The sequence below is a fragment of the Electrona antarctica genome (genome assembly GCF_951216825.1).
Source record: "Electrona antarctica genome assembly, chromosome: 20".
NCBI classification, from domain to species: Eukaryota; Metazoa; Chordata; class Actinopteri; order Myctophiformes; family Myctophidae; genus Electrona; species Electrona antarctica.
This window is the reverse complement of record NC_136801.1, coordinates 16,607,317-16,628,419: the sequence shown is the minus strand read 5'-3', so window position 1 is coordinate 16,628,419 and position 21,103 is coordinate 16,607,317. Positions and strand designations below refer to the sequence as shown.

Sequence of the window (21,103 nt, the reverse complement as noted above, 5' to 3'; positions counted from 1 at the left end):
AACCGACACACACTCACACACACACACACACACACACACACACACACACACACACACACACACACACACACACACACACACACACACACACACACACACACACACACACACACACACACACACACACACACACACACACACACACACACACACACACACACACACACACACACACACACACACACACACACACACACACAAAGGGGCAAGCTGAAAATGTCACAGAGAGGACTTCTTACCTTGACCAGCGAGTGGAGGCTCCTCTCTGCGAACATGTCATGGAGGAAGGTGTTGTCCTCTGGGCTGCTGACGTGAGGCTGGAGCTGGGAGGGCAGGGCCGCCAGCAGCTCATACAAGCCTGGAGAGAGGGAACAGGAAAGAGGGACCGTCAACACGACGGCGGGCGCTACGCTGAATAATGGTGTAATATACGTATGGAGACGTAGTACTATGCAGGAATGCACAAACGGGCAAACATAACGGACGGCATCAACTTGGAAAAACGAGCTAAGACAGGCAAGCATGGACACTGGACAGTGCCACCTTTCACCCCCACCACATCCCCCAGCCCCCAGGACGGCACGCACGCACGCACGCACGCACGCACGCACGCACGCACGCACGCACGCACGCACGCACGCACGCACCTCAGAGTGACAAAGTGACAGGCTAAATTAAAACCAGTCTATACCGTACAACTGTTGCTGTTGGCTGGAGACCACATAGGAAACCAGGAGGCAATAAGCCATTGCTCTCACAGCCTTCACTTCCTGCCATTGTCCCCATCTTTTCCTGTTGTTCCAGGAACGACGCTACACCAGATCAAGCAAAAAAATAAATCTCAGGCTACGCCAACAATCGTAGCTTCAGATCAATCCCAAAGGGACGGCTTCTCAGCCTATACGGTACATTCTTGTACTTTGGTTTTAGCTGCACAGATACCAAATCAAGAAAGATAATTCAATCACAGGCTACGCCAACGATCCTAGCTTCTGATCAACCCCAAAAGGGGCAGCTTCTCAGATTACTGTATGTTCTTGTACTTTGGTTTTAGCTACACAGATGGCATGCATGCTTTTAGAAGGCCTCAAAACCACATGCGTGTTTGCTAAACAGAGGTTTGGGGAAAGGGGAAGGGGGGGGGGACGCCAGCCCCCTCCCAAGTTTTGAACCAAACTGAATTTAATGACAGCTCCTCTGAAATGAATTTCAGTGTAGTGAGCGGACCAAATATAGCTCCTGAGCCAAAAAGGACATTGTCATATGTAGTTATCTGGGCTACAAAGCCCAGAGAGCGGTCAACGCTGCAGCGTTGATAAGACTGGTCTGGGATGATGATGGTGAGCGAAAAACATGGTGTGCACATCAGTAGTCCTGTGGCCCCGCCTGACTCCCCTCAGAACTGCACGTGGTGAAATCCACAAGGCCCCCGAGGGATTTACTAACCCGGCTTAAAAAAGAATGAACATTTCAAATTCAATTTAAAGAGAAGCAGACTCGGGGAGCTGATGGTTTCAAGATTAGGCAAGGAAGGAGGAGGGGAAACGGGCCGCACGGGTGGGAGCACAAAGCGAGCAAGTGACGGCAGCACCTTCCAAACGAAACAGAGGCCCGGAGCATGACTGACAGAGAGTAGAAGCAGACTCTTGACGTTTGTTGCTTCACTCTGGGTCCTCTGGCCATGAGCCACTCCACCGAGGGGGGTTGATGAAGGGTCAAGCCCACACAGAGCGCAGTCTAGTCGGGTTACGTGCCTCGAGGGCCACCCCCGCCCGTCTTCTTCCAACGCATCAGAAAAGGGTCACGCGGACTCAACCACACTTGAAAACCCCTTTGAACATTTCGCTTGATCACCCAAAGAAACTCTAAACACGTTTCCCAGCGGAGCCGTCCAAAACGTCAAAACACTCGAGTCACTTGGATACCTCTCTGAGAGTGTCTCTCAGCGGCCGACGCGGAGACGGAGAAAGAGGGCCACAGAAGCTTTAGATGGAGCAAAGTGGGGGAAAGCATAGCTGAAAGTGATTGATTGAAAACAATTGTTGACATGCTTGGCGAGCTGAATGACTGACTGACTGACTTGGCTGGCCTGACCGGCTGGCTAGCTTAGAGCAGGAGTCTACTGGCAGCATAAGGGCAGGTTGGCGGTGGGGCCATGGTTAAAGACTGTCTGACTGAAACCATGTCCGGAGCTGCTTCTTGTAGCTGCTGGACGGACATGAGAACCGACAGACAGACAGTCATCTGCCACTCTCAGCCCTCTGCTTCCCATTTAGATGTGATTTAATTTTTTAGGGGGTGGGGGGGGGGTTCTTGGAACAGACTCACACAGGATGAACTGTGTGAGGATGATATCTTGCGCCAGGTTCCTCAGATTCTGCCTAGCCTTAATGCCTCACTGGGAACGTTGTGCTGTAGAGAGAGGGCGTGCATACAGGGAGAGCGGGAAAGATGAGAGAAAAATCCACATGAACAAGAGAAGGTTTAAAACATGTGCACTTCACTAATTTGGATGGCACTCACACAGGGTTTTAACCAAGAGGCCTGGCATGCAAAGCTTCCTGGCCACTGCCAGGCTAAGTCTGTGGTAGCTGATCAAGTCATGGCTGTTTCTGCGGGCCTTGTCGCCAGAACCACGACCACCTACAGGCCTGCCTGAGGGGCAGCTGGTCCCTTCAATCATTTACAACTTCAGAACTCCCGCAGAAACACTATACTTCTACAAGAAAAAAGAGATTTAACGAGACGTGAGGTGAGGCGAAGAAGGGGAGTACAGCAGAGAGATGTGGAAAAGCCATAAATATTCGCAAGGTATTGATAGTTAAGGAAATGAAGGAGAGAAAGAAACAAAGAGAAAGGATCCCCACTTTATTCTCTTCACCCCAGGTGTGAAATCGCATGTCTCATCTACCGTCTTGGTGCATTCTCAATTCTTTAATCCTGACGGCACTGGAAACCTTAAAAGGGTTGCCCTGTGCATTAACCCATTCTGGACGGGAACGCGTTTTGGTGTTTTAACTAAGCATTATGTTATACTGTAGCTATTGAAAAATAGCAGATCTACAAGCTCATAGCGCGCCACCGAGTGGCGCGCTACGAGCTTGTAGGTCTGCTATTTTTGAAAAATCGTGAAAATGTGGCACAAATCTTTGAATATAATATTCTTTCAGAAGGCTTTTCATTTATTTCGATGTCAGGCCTACATGTGTTAAAGCTACATAACTAAAGGGGAAACACATCAATCACTAGCACCAGTCAGGCACAAACAGCCGAGGACAGGCTGCCACACCGCCCGGAAGGGTCAGTGCGTAATGCCCGAACCCAACGACCTGGCCCAGAGAAACCCGACGCGAAGGCCAGTTTCAAACAACAACAGAGCTTTTCCAAAAGCCAAGAACTAAACAAGGATCCCGCTAAGCTGACATTAAATGAAAGAATGTACGAGTGGACAAGCAAGGACAAGGAGAGAGTTGAGAGAGGGAGTGACTGAGAGAGAGAGAGAGAGAGAGAGAGAGAGAGAGAGAGAGAGAGATAGACAGACAGAGAGCTAAGCAAAACCCACAATGGTTGTGTAGGAGCCAACATGTGTACACAAGAGTGGAGAGACAGACAAAGACAGCAAGAGAGAGAGAGAGATTCAGTCATCCATGTATAGAGCTGTAATATCACACACTGTAGCCAGAGAGAGAGAGAGAGAGAGAGAAAGAGAGAGAGAGAGAGAGAGAGAGAGCGAGAGACTAAGAAAAGAGGAAACACAGTGCGCCAAACCTCCACCGCTACAGGGTGGACCCACTTGTTTCCTGCGGGCCGCGCCTGGCTTGGGTTCAGTTTGACTTGGCGCGGCCGCCTCAGACCCTCTCGTGTGGAGTGTACAGTGTACAGTGGACCTGGCAGCATGTTCTAGTCGGACCACTAGGTTCTGTTGTGGCTACGCTCCTGGGTCAGCCCAATCAAGAGAGTCCGAAGGTCCGGTGTGATGTTGCGCAGGCCGGCGGAACGGTCACTCAAGACATGGAGGCCAGGCCAGAACCTCCAGGGCCTTACGGTAAAGGGGAAGCAACGACTCCAACTGCCAGACCCGTACGGGTCCATTTTTACTCTCTCCGAGTTAAATAATGCTCTGGATTTTTACTGTGCACTTCCCCTCTCACACCCACACAGCGGTTAAACAACATTTATTTCTTTTCTTTTCTTACTTTTTATGTGAAAACTGAAGAAAAGAAAAAAGAAAAAGAAAAAGTTCAAACAGTGAAATGCATTAAACATGATACTCAATCACATTGTCGGTCGCAGGGGGTCAATGACCTTGGGACTTAATTACAAGGGGCTAATCCAACACCGCTAAATGCACAAAAACTGCACATGGATGTAAAATATGACCCAAGCATTACACTGTGACCTCACTGGCATGGTTTCTGGATTCGCCATGCCAGGAGAAGACAACAAGCCGACCGGCTGGAATGGAAGACGGATTTATTGGTTATAGTCCATATTTTATTCTTTCCTTTTTTTTCCCCTCGTACAACAATGACTTGGTCCAAGATTTTTTTTTTTTTTTTTTTGCTCTATCCTTGAACCTGAAGTGCATGCAGAAAGACAAAGTGTGTGTCTGGTGAAAATGAACTTATTACTCCTGAAATGAATAGAGGAAATGAACGTGGTGCTCTGCTCGGTTTCTCCCTCGCTCCCAGGTGCCGGATGAGTTATTAACCCTCCCTCATATATCTATCAGGGATTTATTGAGAGCAAAATGTGTTTGTGCGGCTTGCCGGCATTGGGGGTTGTTGGGGGAGTTGGGATTTGTGACAACATTTGGGAGCTTTCTTAGCGGGGTCAATATTTCAAACATGGCTCGGCGAACATGCTTCAAACCTGTCCCAAGGAAAATAATGTCGACGGACAGAAGGGGAGGCGGCAGGAGAAGCAGCTGCAGACCGTGTAGCCTAATCCACTCACGCCTTGATTTACTTCTTCACTCTTCATCCGCAGGCCCCCCCCCCGGCACAGCGAAATGTATAGCAAGTGAAAGAGAGGCGGGAGGAAGGTCGGGGCGGCAATATTAGAGCTGCAATGAATTAAGCTGCAACAGAAAACCATAGGAAGAGGTATTAGTAGAGTGACGACCACGCTAATGACAACTACGAGAAGCAGCGCGGTGAAAATAATAGAGATTGATGGCCCGCTGCAGTGGTCAGTTAGAGCAATTGCGCTGATGATGATTCCTGCACTTATGCAAACACGGACTGGTCTGAAGGGAGAAACTCTAGACAGAGGGGTGGGCGGACGAGGGAGCTGGGCCTGGACCTGGGGACGAGAGCAGGAGAAGTGTTTAGGGCCCCATGTTCACAGCCAGGACAGGACAGGACAGGACAGGACAGGACAGGACAGGACAGGACAGGACAGGACAGGACAGGACAGGACAGGACAGGACAGGACAGGACAGGACGTCAGCCCAAAGGGTTCGTCTACGACTCTACGTCTAGCCATCTCAAACCCAAACTCTGCTCTGTCTGACTTATCCCTCAGTAACCCTGCTCCTCTGCATCGTGTCTCCCGCAGACACGTTTAATGCCTCGCCTTATTGGGTTCACTGCATGTCGACACAATGAATTCTCTGGTACTTCCTTCCCTTCTGCCGAGCGCGAAGTGGCAGGGGGCCATCGTTTCACTGGATTAAGTGACCGCTTGACTGGTGCGGCCTCACTTACCAGACATGGAACTCTATAGAACTACATGATGTATTCGCTGAGCAGACACGGCGAGCCTTCAGCATAACTTACAATGTGCCCAGCAGTGGGGATATACATACTGCACGGATATATAGTGGTGGCTGGCTGGAGCTGAGGAGAGAGAGAGGTAACATAGAACACTTGGCCCAGGGACCATACCAGCGGGGGTCTATGCTTGATTCAAAGCCACAAGCCTCCCATTACCAGCTCCAAAGGACTAACCACTTCTCCACATTAAAAAGGTCAGGGGTCTGAGCATTCCATTATCAAGCTCAATGATATTTCAATGTTGTGGTCTCAAATAACTTCTGTCATTGGGGAGAATAGAAAAAATAAGTGGCTTTTGCAAGATGTTCGTTAGGGCTGCGCTCGGCATGGAAAAATGACTTCACTGACTACTACCACAAGCCAGTCCAGGTGCAATCAACCATCACTCCAATCATATTATTGACTGTTTCACTACCACAGGGCTGAACCCTGAACGCAAGGACCACAAACAATCACTGGCCATCAGAGGGATCATGCCTCGTTCCGGGGAGCAAAGAGACTCCAACTTGTAGGACCTCATTAAAGCAGATCCCTGGAGCTCGGTTAGGCCAAGCTTTTTAAAAAGGATTTATTTTTGGACATGCGGTCGGTGTTCAATATCACATATGACGTCCTTTCCTCTGTTCCGTCCTTGTTTGCCACACACCTTAATGTAGCTATACGCAATAATATGTCAACATTTTAATGACTTTTTCTCTTTCAGCCAGCAATGAGTAAAACTCTCCCAAAGAAAATCGACTCTGTGACACATCTAGGGGCCACAATCTGCATTCAAAGAGCTTTGTCATTGGTCGAAAAAACCCTTTCGAAATGACTAACCAATCACGAAGTAGACAGGCAAATCGACCAATGGCAAAGCTGATGACAAAGCAAATGACATTTGCATTCCTAAGCTAATAATTTGACGACCAGCAGTGGTTTCCTACAGAGACACGAACAGTCTCCTTTGCATCAGCTCATCGTAAATCATTCAGAACCAAGGACAAAAACACATCTAAACATATTTATATATGTTTTAATTATTATATTTATAGTTCTATGTGTGTTCAAATATATATATTTGAAGCTGAAGAGATGGAGGTCTTTGGCAGCCCAAACACCTTTAACTGTCACACTGTGGATTGCTCATATCTTAATAGATGTGTCTGCAACATGGGCCAAACTGCAGTAACACAGTAACAAAAGTAACTAAGTCCCTCAAGTAGTCTGAGAGGTTTTACAGTTTCATAAATTACCTGCCTCTCAACTTTCCTCCCAAAAGACACAGCAAGCTAGTAAGCTATGAGGCAAACAAACACAGTGGGAGAAACCTGGGAAATTAATATCTCTAGGCAAAAGAGGAAGGGTGAATGATGTGTGGAGGATGAGAAGTGCTTTGCCCAGTGCAGTTCCCAAACTTTTTAGCCCGTGACCCAAGAGAGAAATTAGACGTTTGCCCGGGACCCAAACTAGAGAAAAAGCTCACAACATTGTGAGCTTGTAGATCGGCTATTTTCACTACTTCTTAAACATTTATCATACTATAATTCTGACAATGTCTGAATGCGTGTCTGTCAGAAACACCGCCGTATCTCCTCACTGCCTGCACCAATCACTCCCACTTTTCACACAGGCATTGACCATAATAATATGGAGGTCTTAACGAAACCCTTTTTTCGATTTTACACATTAATGATTAATAATTAATTTATTAGGGGGGGGGGGCAATATCTCAATACGGGTAAGGGCTAGTAATTATAATTTATGGAATTTCTTTTATTCTTCTTTGACTTCTTCATGACATTTTTGTTGTACTGTAGGGGAAAAAAAATAAGGGGACCCATAAAAATGTGTCCGCGACCCACAAATGGGTGCCAACCCACTGTTTGGGAACCAGTGCCGGGCAGCTACATCCAGGCTAGCGGTGCTGGGACGTTAGGCCCTGGAGGCTGCGGCGGGAATGATGGGTTTGGCGGTGGCTTCCTAAGAACCTCGCTTTCCCCCAGATGGAGATGAAAGGATGCCGGTTTTTTGGACCGCTCCAGGACAGCTAAGCTTAGCCATTGCCGTAACATGGTAGACAAAACACAGAAGCCACAACCAAAGTCGGGCCAGATCCAAAATGACCTGCCACCTCTGCTTATTGTGGCAATGGAACAGCAGCACAGATTCTGGAACGGGCAGAAGCAGACTGGGCCTGCTGCTGGGCCTGCATGTTCTATCCAATGTACTGTATGTTGTGGCCAGCTCCTCCTATAGTTCTGGAGACACGTCCAAGAGAAATCACATCCAGGGATATGTGCCAGTACCACCTATATATATATATATATATATATATATATATATATACAGTATATATATATATATATATATATATATATATAGGATTATTTTATTTATCTTTTTATCAGAAAAAACAAAACAATTGTGTATGGCATTATTTACCATGTTGTCATTGGAAGATTTTAAAAGGAATGAAAACCATGTGTATGAAAACGCATACGTATATGCTCTGAAACACCGTTATACATCTCTATCCCCCTCTCGCTCTCTTTGTGTCTTTCTCAACCTCACTCTCTCCCTTTCTCTCACCCGGTCTCAAAAAGTGGAGCGCCATTATTCAATATCCCGTTGCCTGATGGCCAAGCATACCTCCTGGTCTGAAAAGCAGTTTTCAGCTTCTTTCTATATTGCATGCAGCAGAGGCGTATCTACAATAAGGCGAGGGCAGGCGTCCGCCTCTCCAAATCCATTTCTGGCCTGGCCAAAATCCTTACAATGAGAAAAAAAGAAGACAAAAACAAGACCTGAGAACTATTAATGGACAGCTAATTGGCCGTTGCGGTAGAGCGTGACCCTCAATCACCCATTGGAATGTAAATGCATGCCTTTCAGCCTTTGTAGCCTACTCGTCTGGCAGGTATATCTCTTTGAGAACCTTTAGTGCTACGATTGTGCGCGGGGAGACGACAATTAACACATGATCTTGCCTGCCCAAAATGTAATTCCTGGATACGCCACTGGCATGTGAGTATGTCCTATACACACCAATGACCTATTTAGCTCTGTGTGTTCTTTGTAAGGGGACAGTTGGGGATATTGCTCAACCTCAACAACAACAAAAAACCAGGAAGAAATTCTTCACATATAAATAAATAACAGTCTTCATTCCATGCTCTTTCCTCTTAGATACTTGCTTTTCTTACTTTTATATATCTCCCCTCCTCGTGCCTTTATTATTTTTCTCCAACTCTCTCTAAAGTGATGTGGAAATTTGGGTTCTGATGTAATTGGAAACAGGGATGTCTTCCAGTGGTAACAAATCCTTATGTTTCAGTACAGTATCCCCACGACGAAGCGCTGGCCGGGGACAACGACAAACGGCTGAAAACCAACAAACTGCTCCCGGAGCGAACGTCACCCCCGCCAGCCCGCCCTCCCTCGTTCCCGACACTCGCTCCAACGGCTCAGGACCAGCGAGGCCAAGATGCTCGGCATTCTTGACATCGAGACGGGGAAAGAAAATACCATTCGCCTTGGGAGAAATGCGATATGGTCCCTCGTTCTTGTCATATCACTCATAGCATTGTTATGAAGCGCTCCGCCCGTGTCTGTGAAAGCCATATGGCGACTGGGTCGCTGAGTGATAAACAATATGGATAGCTGTGTCTCGTTACCCCGGCATCATTATACAGCCATCACCCTTGTTCCGCGGAACGTCCAAAGGCTTGGACAGGATGCACTGCTCTCTCTATCTCGCACGCACACACGCACGCACGCACACACACACTCATTAGAGAATCTGGTAGAAGCGTTGTCCTCTCGGAAGGTTTCCATGTGTACGTTTTCATGCGAGCGTCGCCCACCTCTCCAGCTGTGCATGGCTAAACTGCCCTTATCTTTTTAATGCTGTGCGGGGGCTGTAAACCTTGATAGTACATGCAGGTACCGCTCAGAATAACACAGTAAACTTTTAATAGGGTTAATAAAAGGGCATTGGGGTCTTTAGAAGTGCCTGTTGGCAGGTGTGGGTCTGTGCGTGTCTGACAATGGACAGGGTCTCGGGTGCATGGTAAAAAGGGGGCACCATGTGGTGACACTAATGCCACCTGGGGGTTGGCATGTCAGCAGGTCGTTGACGGAACAGTGGGATGGAGGAGGGCAGTCACTCAACGGGCCGGTCTGAAGCATGGCACGCAACCACGCCGCTAGGACATTTATCACACCGCTGAGCACCTCATTCCTTGAATTAACAGTCAAGCAGATGTAGCATGAGTGATACAGATTGTCGGTATTTACTAGACCATGTGAAATGTTTGGTACGGCGCCATATTAAAATATGTTCATGAGGAAAACATGAGAGCGTGTGTTTTAATCACGTTTATGTGGCCTAATGTTTTGGAACGTTTCTTTTCCCCTGCTTTTATTGATAGTTGAAGTGAAGATGGACAGGAAAGAGGGAGGGAGAGAAGGGGAGAGACACGCAGCAAAGGTCGTCATGAACGGGACTCAAACACGCGCCATGCTGTCAGGCCAGAGCCTGGACCACTAGGCCCGGGAACAAACTTTGTTGTTGTGAATGAAACTAAGTATCAAGGATTCTGACTCATTTCACCACTATGGACCAAGAAAATTGCTACTTATCAATGCTCTCCTACTAGCTAATCTATGAACACAGAGCAGAACAACATTGTTCTACAGTTAGTACTGCTGTGTTAGCAATTAATAGCAGCCGTCTGCAAGGCGAGGCTATGTTTGCTAGGAATTCCATCAATACTTTGTGAATTTTAGCATTTCGCTATTTCGCTTAGTTGTACCATTATTTGACCACACACACAAAAAAGGTTTCTTATACAGGATATCAATGTTTACATGGGCCATCTCATGAATGGACTATTTAATGTGGTGTGCAAGTAAACATGCAGATTGGTCATGCCTATACTGTAAGCCTTACAAATTGATCTATTGACCTTGGAGCTATAAGGCTGTGCATTTGGTTGGAAGATGTAATTTTGTGATCTTAAACTTTGTTACCCTGAACTACCCTGGATTGTTTAACTATCCAAATATTGCCTTGTACTTCATTTGAAAACTTGGAATCGTGTCAGACTTGAGTCCAAGTCCACAACTCTGATCGCTACTTCCAGTTAGAGTGCACAAAAGGGCAGCGTCTCTATGTTCCCTGCTTACAGAACCTTTTTGGGGAACATAGGGATGATCCCGCAGAAGTGTTGCATTGATCATTGACAATATTTGAATTTACATCATGGTCAAATACTCTAGCTATACAACCCAAGGTTCTACTAAAGTTCAACATCAGTTTGAGCTCTTAATTGTTGACATGAACCCATTCCCCTTATCCCAGAGAACAATCTCATAACTAGAAAAGCAGGGATGAAATGAGGCTATCAGGAATGAACACACCCCCACACACTCCCAGCAGGATCACACACCCACACTCACTCTGGAGAATGACTGAGTGGCTAGCTGCCGACCGTGTAACGGACAGGTTGACTGACAATCTCTGTTTGTTTGTCTGTCTGGGCTGCTGACAAGGACAATATAGGGAGACTGAGGCATCTTCATTGGCTAATAAAGGGAACTACTTTCCCTCTCAGCTTTAGAGCCAGTGGGAATCGCTCAAATGCACACACATTTCTGCAGACAGGGAAAGTTGTAGACGGAGAGAGGCGGACACATGCACCCACACACATTGTGTAAACAGACACTCAGCGGGTCTCAGTAGTACTCTCCAAGCTTAATCTGTCACATATCAGCGGGGAGATGAGCTGCTGCATGTAAAGTATAGCAGACAAGAGTGGTGGGCTTGTTTTTGCCGGCTTGAGAAGCCCCGAGCGCAACAGAGCTGAGCTGAGCTGAGCTGAGCCGAGCCGAGCGGAGGCGTGACAGCTCCCTGGCCTGCAATAAAACTCCATCCGGGCTAAACACAGGAGGAGTAATGACCAGACAGCAGACGTCTGGAGTGGAGGAGAGACATGGCCACGCAAAGAGAGTGTGTGTGTGTGTGTGTGTGTGTGTGTGTGTGTGTGTGTGTGTGTGTGTGTGTGCGCGCGCGCGCGCGTCCGCGTGTGTGTGTTGGGGGGTGTTAAAATCAACTTGACCCGGGACTTTGAAACATCTCCTTGGACTTCCATGTGGCGTGACACCGACTTGATCAGGCTCAGTGTTTATGCAATTAAAAGCTAATTTCCTGCGACTGCTGACTTGTTCCGAGACGAGTATACATTTGCGCACTCATCTGTCTGTGTACTGCGTGTGTACTGTGTGTGTGTGTGTGTGTGTGTGTGTGTGTGTGTGTGTGTGTGTGTGTGTGTGTGTGTGTGTGCGTGCGTGCGTGCGTGTGTGCGCGTGTGTATACATGTGCAAAACAAATTGTGTGCACCATGTGAGTCCCAAGAAGCGCAATCAGCAAAATGGCAGCAATAGAATTCTATCCTGAAACAGTCCACGAGAATATTGGTGTGTGCGTGTGTCTGTGTGTGTGTGAGTCACTGTGTGGGTGTGTTTGAAACCAAGCGTTTCAAACAGCGGCAGTGCGGTCGGCATCATCAACTAACCTTCCAACTGCCATTAATCTGCTTCCAGACTATTGGTGAAAAACACTGACAGTGCCACGCTGAGAGGAGCACAGCTGTAACCCAATCACCAGAACCCGCTGCATTCGCCGTTCCCCACGGTCACATTTTCAAGGCCAGCTTTCCAACATTTTATTGTTTTTCGGGTTTATTTTTTCACTATTCGGTTTCATTTATTAGATCTTAATTTGCAGAGAGACGGCATTTTAAGTGTGCAAAGGAGAGTCAACTCGCACAGAAAGGAGAGCGAGAGATGTTATGATGATCTTACACAGCACACCGTGTTCCCTCCATTCGTCTATCCCACTATTTATTCTCCAAACACCCCAATAATGAGCATTTTAATAAGAACTAGCCGCATGTGTGCAATGCCTGCGCGCACAGAAACACGCACGCACTGAAGATGAAGTGCAGTGCTGAGACTTTTAATAGTGGGGAAAATATTAGCATTAACCCATTCTTGGCGGGAACCCCTTTTGGTGTTAGCATTATGTTATGCTTTAGCTATTGAAAAATAGCAGATCTACAAGCTCATAGCGCGCCACCGAGTGGCGCGCTACGAGCTTGTAGGTCTGCTATTTTTGAAAAATCGAAGAACGACTGACATAGAAACATAGCTTTTTCAGAAAACTGTCAGGATGTAGAAGACATTTTTAGAATCTGATCTCAGGTCAAAATGGGTTAATAAGTCTCTCTTCTCTAGCACCAGAACCGTGTTATTTCACCAAAAGCAAAATATGTGTGCATGCGTTTGCGTGTGCATACATGTACATGTACATCCTGTATGTGTGGGTGGGCGACATGCACGTTTTTTTGTGTTGAGTGCGAATCCGCAATTTGAGATCTGAGCACTGCGTCTGTGTCTGCGGTAATGTGTATGTGTTATTTGTATGTCTGTGATGAATGGTGTTTCTGGGCCAGTGTGGGAGGGAAGGCTGCCATGTCATTTGCTCCTGCTGAGCTCCCAGAAGTCCCTGCTGGCTGGCGACCAGACCCTCTGATAGGGGAGGCATAAATGTGTCAGTCACCTTCAGCCCGCCTCGTCCTGCCAATAACACCACGCTAAGCAGCATAACACAGCTTCCTAACTGTCAAACACCAAATACTAACGACCAGCTATTTGTCCTGCGTGTTTATTTTTACCTCAAACATACATGAAGGGTTTCATTCAAACACGATTTCTTCCCCCCCATTTTGGAACCAAACATTTTCCAATGTTCATTGCTCAATACTTCAACAAAGAACATGAGCAACATTTCAGCAACATTTGGTTGGAATTAGCAAGCTTTTTGGTACCACTGATCATCTGACACATTTCAACAATTGACTAAACACATAACAAGTACAGCATAGTATGGCATTATATACAAATCAAGTATACCGTAAATACATTCATTAGTTCTAGCAGTTTTTTAGCGCACTACAATAGAAGCCAGCAGCCATCATCCAGCCCTCAATACAGTAGAAGCCAGGAGCAATGGAAACCAGTGACCATCATGAGTTTTGGACATGTTGGAGTATATTGAGGCCTTCAATGAGTCCTCAATAAACTCCAACACGTCCAAAACTCTGCTGCCCGCCTGCTCACCAGTACACGTTCCAGAGACCACTTCACACCTGTCCTCCACGACCTACACTGGCTCCCCGTCAAACAAAGAATTTGCTACAAAATCCTGATCACCACATACAAAGCACTCAACAACCTGGCTCCCCCCTACTTCTCCGATCTTCTCGAACCCTATTTCCCCATCCGCCCCCTCAGGTCTACTGAAGCCAACCTCCTGAAGGTCCGCAAGGCAAAGTACCGCACCTGGGGGGACAGGGCCTTCTATGTTTCTGCCCCCAAAATCTGGAATGCTCTCCCCAACCATCTCAGACTTGCCCCCTCCCAACTCTCCTTCAAAACCTCACTCAAAACCCACCTCTTCAAGATAGCTTTCCCCAGCTGAGGTCTGGTTAAGATGTCCCCCCCATCCCATTGGCCCAGACGGTTAGCTCAACCGTTGGGGCAGCTAGGCTGCCGAGCCAGCCTCACGGCGTGCTGCGGGTTCGACTCCCGATCCCGACGGCCTTTGCCGCGTGTCTTCCCCACCATCTCTCTCCCCATTTCCTGTCAGTCTACTTTCAACCTTTCAATCTTAAAACTTATCTATCTCCCCCCCATCCCTTGCTTAGCCTTTTATGTTTTTAACCTACTGTAGCACTGATATTTTACTTGTTTTGTTTTCTTGAAAAAAGTTTGTTCCTAGTGTTATATATATGTAAAGCGCTTTGGGTATTTAGAAAAGCGCTATATAAATTTGAGCAATTATTATTATTATTATCATTCGTCCCCCACTACGGCGACTGTGGCTCAGGAGGTAGAGCAGGTCGTCCAATGATCCATGGGTCGGCGGTTCGAATCCCGGCTCCTCCTGTCTACATGTCGAAGTGTCCTTGGGCAAGACACTGAACCCCAAATTGCTCCCGATCTGCTGGTTGGTACCTTGCATGGCTTCCGCTGCAATCGGTGTATGAATGGGTGAATGTAATGCACAATCTATGTAAAGCGCCTTGGATAAAGGCGCTATATAAATGCACCATTTACCATTTTATTTACCATTTTACCACTACAATAGAAACCAGCGGCCATCCAGCTACCTCTACATTAGACAACAGCAGCCATCATCCCACTACCTATAGCCGGCTTCAACAGACCGGCCCAGAGACCAGCGGTGATCTCAGGCTCATCTCTACCTATAGCCGGCTTCAACAGACCGGCCCAGAGACCAGCGGTGATCTCAGGCTCATCTCTACCTATAGCCGGCTTCAACAGACCGGCCCAGAGACCAGCGGTGATCTCAGGCTCATCTCTACCTATAGCCGGCTTCAACAGACCGGCCCAGAGACCAGCGGTGATCTCAGGCTCATCTCTACCTATAGCCGGCTTAAACAGACCGGCCCAGAGACCAGCGGTGATCTCAGGCTCATCTCTACCTATAGCCGGCTTCAACAGACCGGCCCAGAGACCAGCGGTGATCTCAGGCTCATCTCTTCGACATGTCTGCGTTGTTTCACCTGCAACTACACACAACTGCACGGGACCATCAAGACAGGAAGGACAGGAGATGAGGCCTAAGGAGTGTTTTTACGTGTTTTATTTGGAAACGCTGGGCCCCAGCAGTAATTGCCTGAAATGACTATAATCATAATTGACGGTCTGGCTTTCTACTTTGCCTGTACGAATTTCCACGACAGGGGCTACGTAAACTCTGGTTAAAACGTCTGGACGAGTAGACGCACACACTCTTTATCCATCATAGTTGAACTTTATGTCTGTCTGACTGCCTTTGTCCTTTGTACCCTCCCCTCCCCCCACCACCTGGGGTTGGGAACAGATCATCTTGCGCGCGTGTGTGTGTGTGTGTGCGCCTGCGTGTGCGTGTGTTCGTGCATGTGTGTGTGTGTGTGTGTGATGACATAGCTGGCTTATAAAGCTACACTGCGAGGAGGACAGTGTTCCTTGATGGGAAAGGTCGTGACCTCTGGCAGCTGCCTAGGTGTCGACAGTCCTGACATGTTCCTCACTCTGACATCACGCATATTGTAGGTCCAGTAACAGACTGTGACATCACACACACACACACACACACAGGTATAGTAATAGACTGACATCACGCACAGGTCCCATAACAGAGGAGCAGTACTAGTGACAGAGATAGAGAGTGGGTCAAAGTCAGTGCACAGTGTGCCGGACTAGTGGTGCACAATTCATCTAAAAAAGATCATGATCTAGATTTAGACACCTCTGTGTCCACCAGCGTGCAGCATTGGTCGGCTGTCCAATTCATTTGAGTTACTCTGTATGTTTTTGCTACAAGAGAGAGACTTTAAGAGAGGTTTAAGTGTCTGGGCCATGGCTCAATGGTCCAGACACCTTGGCTGGTAATCCAGTCTGGCAGTGTGCCGCGGGTTCGACTCCCGATCCCGACGGCCTTTACTGCATGTCATCCCCCCATCTCTCTCCCCATTTCCTGTCAGCCTACCGTCTGTCCCTCCATAAAGAAATATAAAATAAAAAAGGCGAAAGCCACAAAAAAAACATAAATAAAAAGAGAGCACTTTGATGTTGTCTGTGTAAAGCCACAGTAGTTGGCTGGCTCCAGGTGCCACAGTTTGAATGTAGTAATGTTAAGCAACTACAGACTAAAGACAATAAATATTTTCAGGGAAAGAAATGAGAATCGTGTGAGAATCGAGATTCACATTTGAGCAAGAATCGTACAGCACTATTACCAGACTGGCATAAACCTAGAAATTCCACAAAATCAACAAAACACAATCCTGAATGTTAATAATTTAACTCGAAACCTGTTTTCTACATACACTCTCACAGAGTTACATCAATATTCAGGATGTGTCTGTTTATGCAAAAACGGGCTAAGTTATTATTGGAAAGTTCCCCCATCACGCTGGACTGTTTGCTTGCTCCAGGCTGTGCTGATGTTAAAGTAAATTGGTGCCTTAACTCAATTGGTTCCGCACGTCCAGATCAGGCGCGTGCACACGCATGGATTAAAGCTAAATGAAATATGACGACTGAAAAAATGTGTATGGCCAAGTCCCTATTATTATGCGATTTGTGAAAGGAGCCCTCCCCATGCTATAGCGCCATTTCCTTAACAATATATCACAAAATGTTAAATTAATGATGATGTATAATATTGTCCCTGCTGTTTATAAATACTGCCAATCAGGTGAAGAAATCACAGACTGAGGCTTTAACCTTTGCTTTTATGAAATATCCGAGACCATTAGCGTTTTATGGAAGATTCTTCTGAACAAGTTGCTATTTTTTTTTGAGAATTTCAGCCCTTTCCTCTCCGACATTCTCTGCACCTCGCTGATGAATCAGTCCATGTTAAGGCACTGCATCTTTTTCAAATCAAATCCTTGAGGTGTGGCCAGGACACTGACAGGAGCAGTAAATACTAAATACACGTGTTGTTTTCATAGGGTTGTCACAATTATTACATAATCATCTAATCGCAATTATTTGAGGTAATCGCAATTATTTTGTCATAATCGCCGTTATCGTATGCATATTGAAAATTCTACATATATAAAAATAATAGCAGATCTACAAGCTTACAACGGGTCATTTCGTGGTGCGTTTAGTTGTAAGCTTGTAGATCGGCTATTCCCACAATTTTAAGTATAAAATTAATACAAAAAAGTAGCAGTAATTTCTTCGTATATTTCAGTTATTTGTCATATCTGCCTCGTGCACTTTTGTTTTTATTACGAAGTCTAAAAGGCAAACGGAAAAAACACAACGAAATCGTAATTATTTGTGTGACAGTTAATCGTCAAATTAAATGTGTAATTGTGGGGACAGCCCTAAGCGTACAGTACATACCTGGCTCATGGCCAGCAGCTCCAGTGGCCAGGGCGGGCATGGCTCCTGGACTGGTGGCTCCCGCTGGCTGCTTCCTTCCTTCCTTCTTTCTTTCTTTCCGGCTGTGAAATATGGCAACGGGGCGTCAGACCAGCGATCTCCCCGAGCGACTCTGCCCACAAGGACACGTTCCTGTCTTTGGCCAGGCGTTATGCCATCGAGACCTGCAAGAGAACAGAGAGATTAGATGTATTAGACGCTGCTTGTCAGGTGGCTACCGCATGCACATGTCGTGTTATGAATAGTTATGTATATGTACTCATAGACATGGATGTGAATGGCCCAAGGATGTGGATAAGGAGCAGGAAAATACAATTCCTGCTTTCTAGCTGATAACATTACCGCACACACACACAGGTCAGGGGTTACTGCAGAGTTACTGCAGGGGGAGGCCGCCAAATATTAGGATTTTTTATATTTTTTGAGGGACGCTAGCCCCTCCCATGCTCAGCTTTGTGTTTGTGTGAATCATAGCGATGGTTTGATTGGCTGAGAACCCCATAGTGATGATCTGATTGGCTGAGCAAAGTCCCTATTGAGGATAAAAAGCGAGGAAAAGAGAAGGCAAAAAGGTGAATACGCAAATTGTTATTGGCCGGAATGAGATGATGTATGATGATGTATGATGATAAGAGAGCCCCTCACTTCACACGGGTGTGATTTTTTTTTTACATTAACCACTTGAACCCTAGAATCCACATTCTGGTGCTCACAATGTTGTGAGCTTGTAGATCGGGCTGGGCGACGAGATTTGGAGTGGAGGGGAGAAAAGAGCAGACAAACTACATAGCCAAAGGTCAAAGGTCAAGTAGTGACGGTTTGAATGGTTAAATGTCTGAAGAAGAAAAAACTAAAAACATTAATTTACACAACACTGATGATAGGGCTGTCAAACAAGTCTATGAAGTCTCCGTATGAAATCTATGAAAAAGTTTAATCTGCAACACAATTGTATACAGTATGTAGTGGGAGGTTGTTTAAGACCCCTGCCCTAGTCCTTAACCTAATACCCTCAACCTTTTACACCTCGACACCAGTGCGTGCTTACCGTTAACCTCTAACCTTAAACCTCACAAGTACATGTCTACATCTAATCTTTAACCTTAACCCTTTTCTTCATCTCTAAAAGCCCCGGCTTTAAAAGTGAGAGCCAATGAAATGTCCTCACACTGAGATTTTCCTCGCCTTTCTAACCAAGTGTCCCGACTCCTGACATGAGAATATAAGAGCAAACAAGCGTGTGACTCACACCCGCACACCGCACACACCCGCACACACACAGCTCGCTGAAGGCCTGTATTAGTTTCTCTATTCAGTGTCCAGCGGAAACAAGGGAAACCTTATCCACAGACGGGAGAGTAGCAGACCTGTGAGAAGTCAAACGGCCGTGGAAATGCATCGCTTCGTAAACACCGCCGGTCAACTGGAAATCCAGACAGAGCAAGGGGGAGTACAGCACAAATATGAAGTCCCTGGCTCATTTATATATCGCCTCCGTAGAGGATGCATGTGTGCGTGCAGTGCACTCAACGCACACACACACATGCACATCTGTCTTGCTGTATATAAACGCAGCAGGGGAAAAACAGCTCATCTGTGCTAATTGAGAAGAGATGAAAGGTGTTGGCGTGCGCTGTGTTCTGAGTCAAAGACGCGCGCGCACACACACACACACACACACACACACACACACACCACACACACCACACACACACACACACACACACACACACACACACACACACACACACACACACACACACACACACACACACACACACACACACACACACACACACACACACACACACACACCATGTCCACTGAGGATTGGTGGTGTAGGTGAGAATGTGCAAGAGCTTCCACCATGAACGTGTGTGTGTGCGTACAGTGTGTGCGTGCGTGCGTGCGTGGGTGCGTGCGTGCGTGCGCCATCCGAAGGGACCACCTCTGACCATGTGTACTCCAGTCAACCCTAGCAGGTGCTACTACTGTAGTGCAGCAGGCAAGTCTGTGTCAGCATGGTTGAGGGGCCTCAGGGGACGCTCCCAGCACCCGGCTCCTCAGCCCTCCCCTGGCCGGCCTCGACTCAGGCCCACACCTCTCGTATTAAACGCTTAACTGCCCCCTTGCCCGCCCTCCCCCGTCCATGCTCCGTTTACACCTGGCCCCTTTTCAGGAGCCCTTTGGGACCTAGACGCATGTCCCTGAAGTCCGGCTGCCTCCCGCCAGCCGCATGAAAGACTTGCTGTAAATGGGAGAACGGTAACCATTCCTGCTGAAGCCGTATTTTGGGAGCAACGCGTAGCCTTGTGTCACACGACATGGCCTGCTTTAAGCCCTGGCCTGCTATGCTCTGTGCCCTGAGCCATCGGTAGTAACCGTCCAACAGGAGAGAGAGCTGAAATGCAGCAGCTCTCTTCCTCTGTGCTTCCTAGAGCAATGGTCGAGTTCTGTCGAGTAATTGGCTGCGGTTCGGCATTGGTTCACAGAGTTTGATAGCTATGCTCACATGGGACCACTTGACCAGAGACGCAGACAGCCATGACACAAATATCCTTCCAGCTCGATTGGAACTCCTGGCGCCGACGCCATCGTATGGTGATGAAGAGCACACACTCTTCTAGACCGATCGAGGTCATTAGATTTTGTTCTCACTCTTAGTTGACCTTTCACAGTAACAGGGCAGTGTTGACACATCTCTGGGCCATGCATGACATGTTAAGAAAGCGGTCCTCAGCAAAGAATCTCACAACCCTGGCACTTTGCCCCACCAGTGTACAAACACACACAGCGAGGCCTAAATTAGCCAAGACTCCGAGCCGCATAACGTCACCACGCGGTTGTCTGACACACCGTGTTGTGAACAGACCACAGGGACGACATGGACTGGAGGTGAAGGTCTTTGGAAAAAAACCTCGAGAAAACATTATCCAGAAACAGCCCGAGTGAGTAAGGCAGTGAGTAAGATGTTGGACACATAAGAGAAGGTCGTACAATCCCGGGATTGAGACATAAAAACGCAGAGAATTCGCAGAGCAGCCGTTAAGAAAGGCTCGGTTTGAGGGGATGCGGGGGGACAAATCCATAACCCCGACTCCTCAGTTTGTAGGCCAGCTGTCTTTAGAGCATGGATTTGCATGGGCAAAATGTAAAGACCGCAAAACCCGGACCTGGTGCAATCAAAGTTCAGTGGTGTTCCACACGATGTACATCCATAAAATGGGTTAAAGAGGCCAACAGAAAGGGGTAGCGGCGCCTGGAGCCGCGACCACAGAATCTCTCCAGCAGGCCTCGCTTGAACAGGGGACAGA

General features: G+C 47.3%; 1 protein-coding gene across 1 annotated transcript in view; it reads right to left on the bottom strand.

The window, feature by feature from the left end:
• Positions 1–21,103, bottom strand: part of mpp7a (MAGUK p55 scaffold protein 7a) — a 171,172-nt gene that overhangs the window by 106,424 nt on the left and 43,645 nt on the right. Inside the window, exons 3-4 of the mRNA XM_079490163.1 lie at positions 17,751–17,953; positions 240–358 (exon numbers count right to left, since the gene is read on the bottom strand). Of these exons, the coding sequence (XP_079346289.1) occupies positions 240–358; positions 17,751–17,790 (159 nt within the window). The 5' untranslated portion in view covers positions 17,791–17,953. The remainder of the gene's footprint in view (positions 1–239; positions 359–17,750; positions 17,954–21,103) is intronic.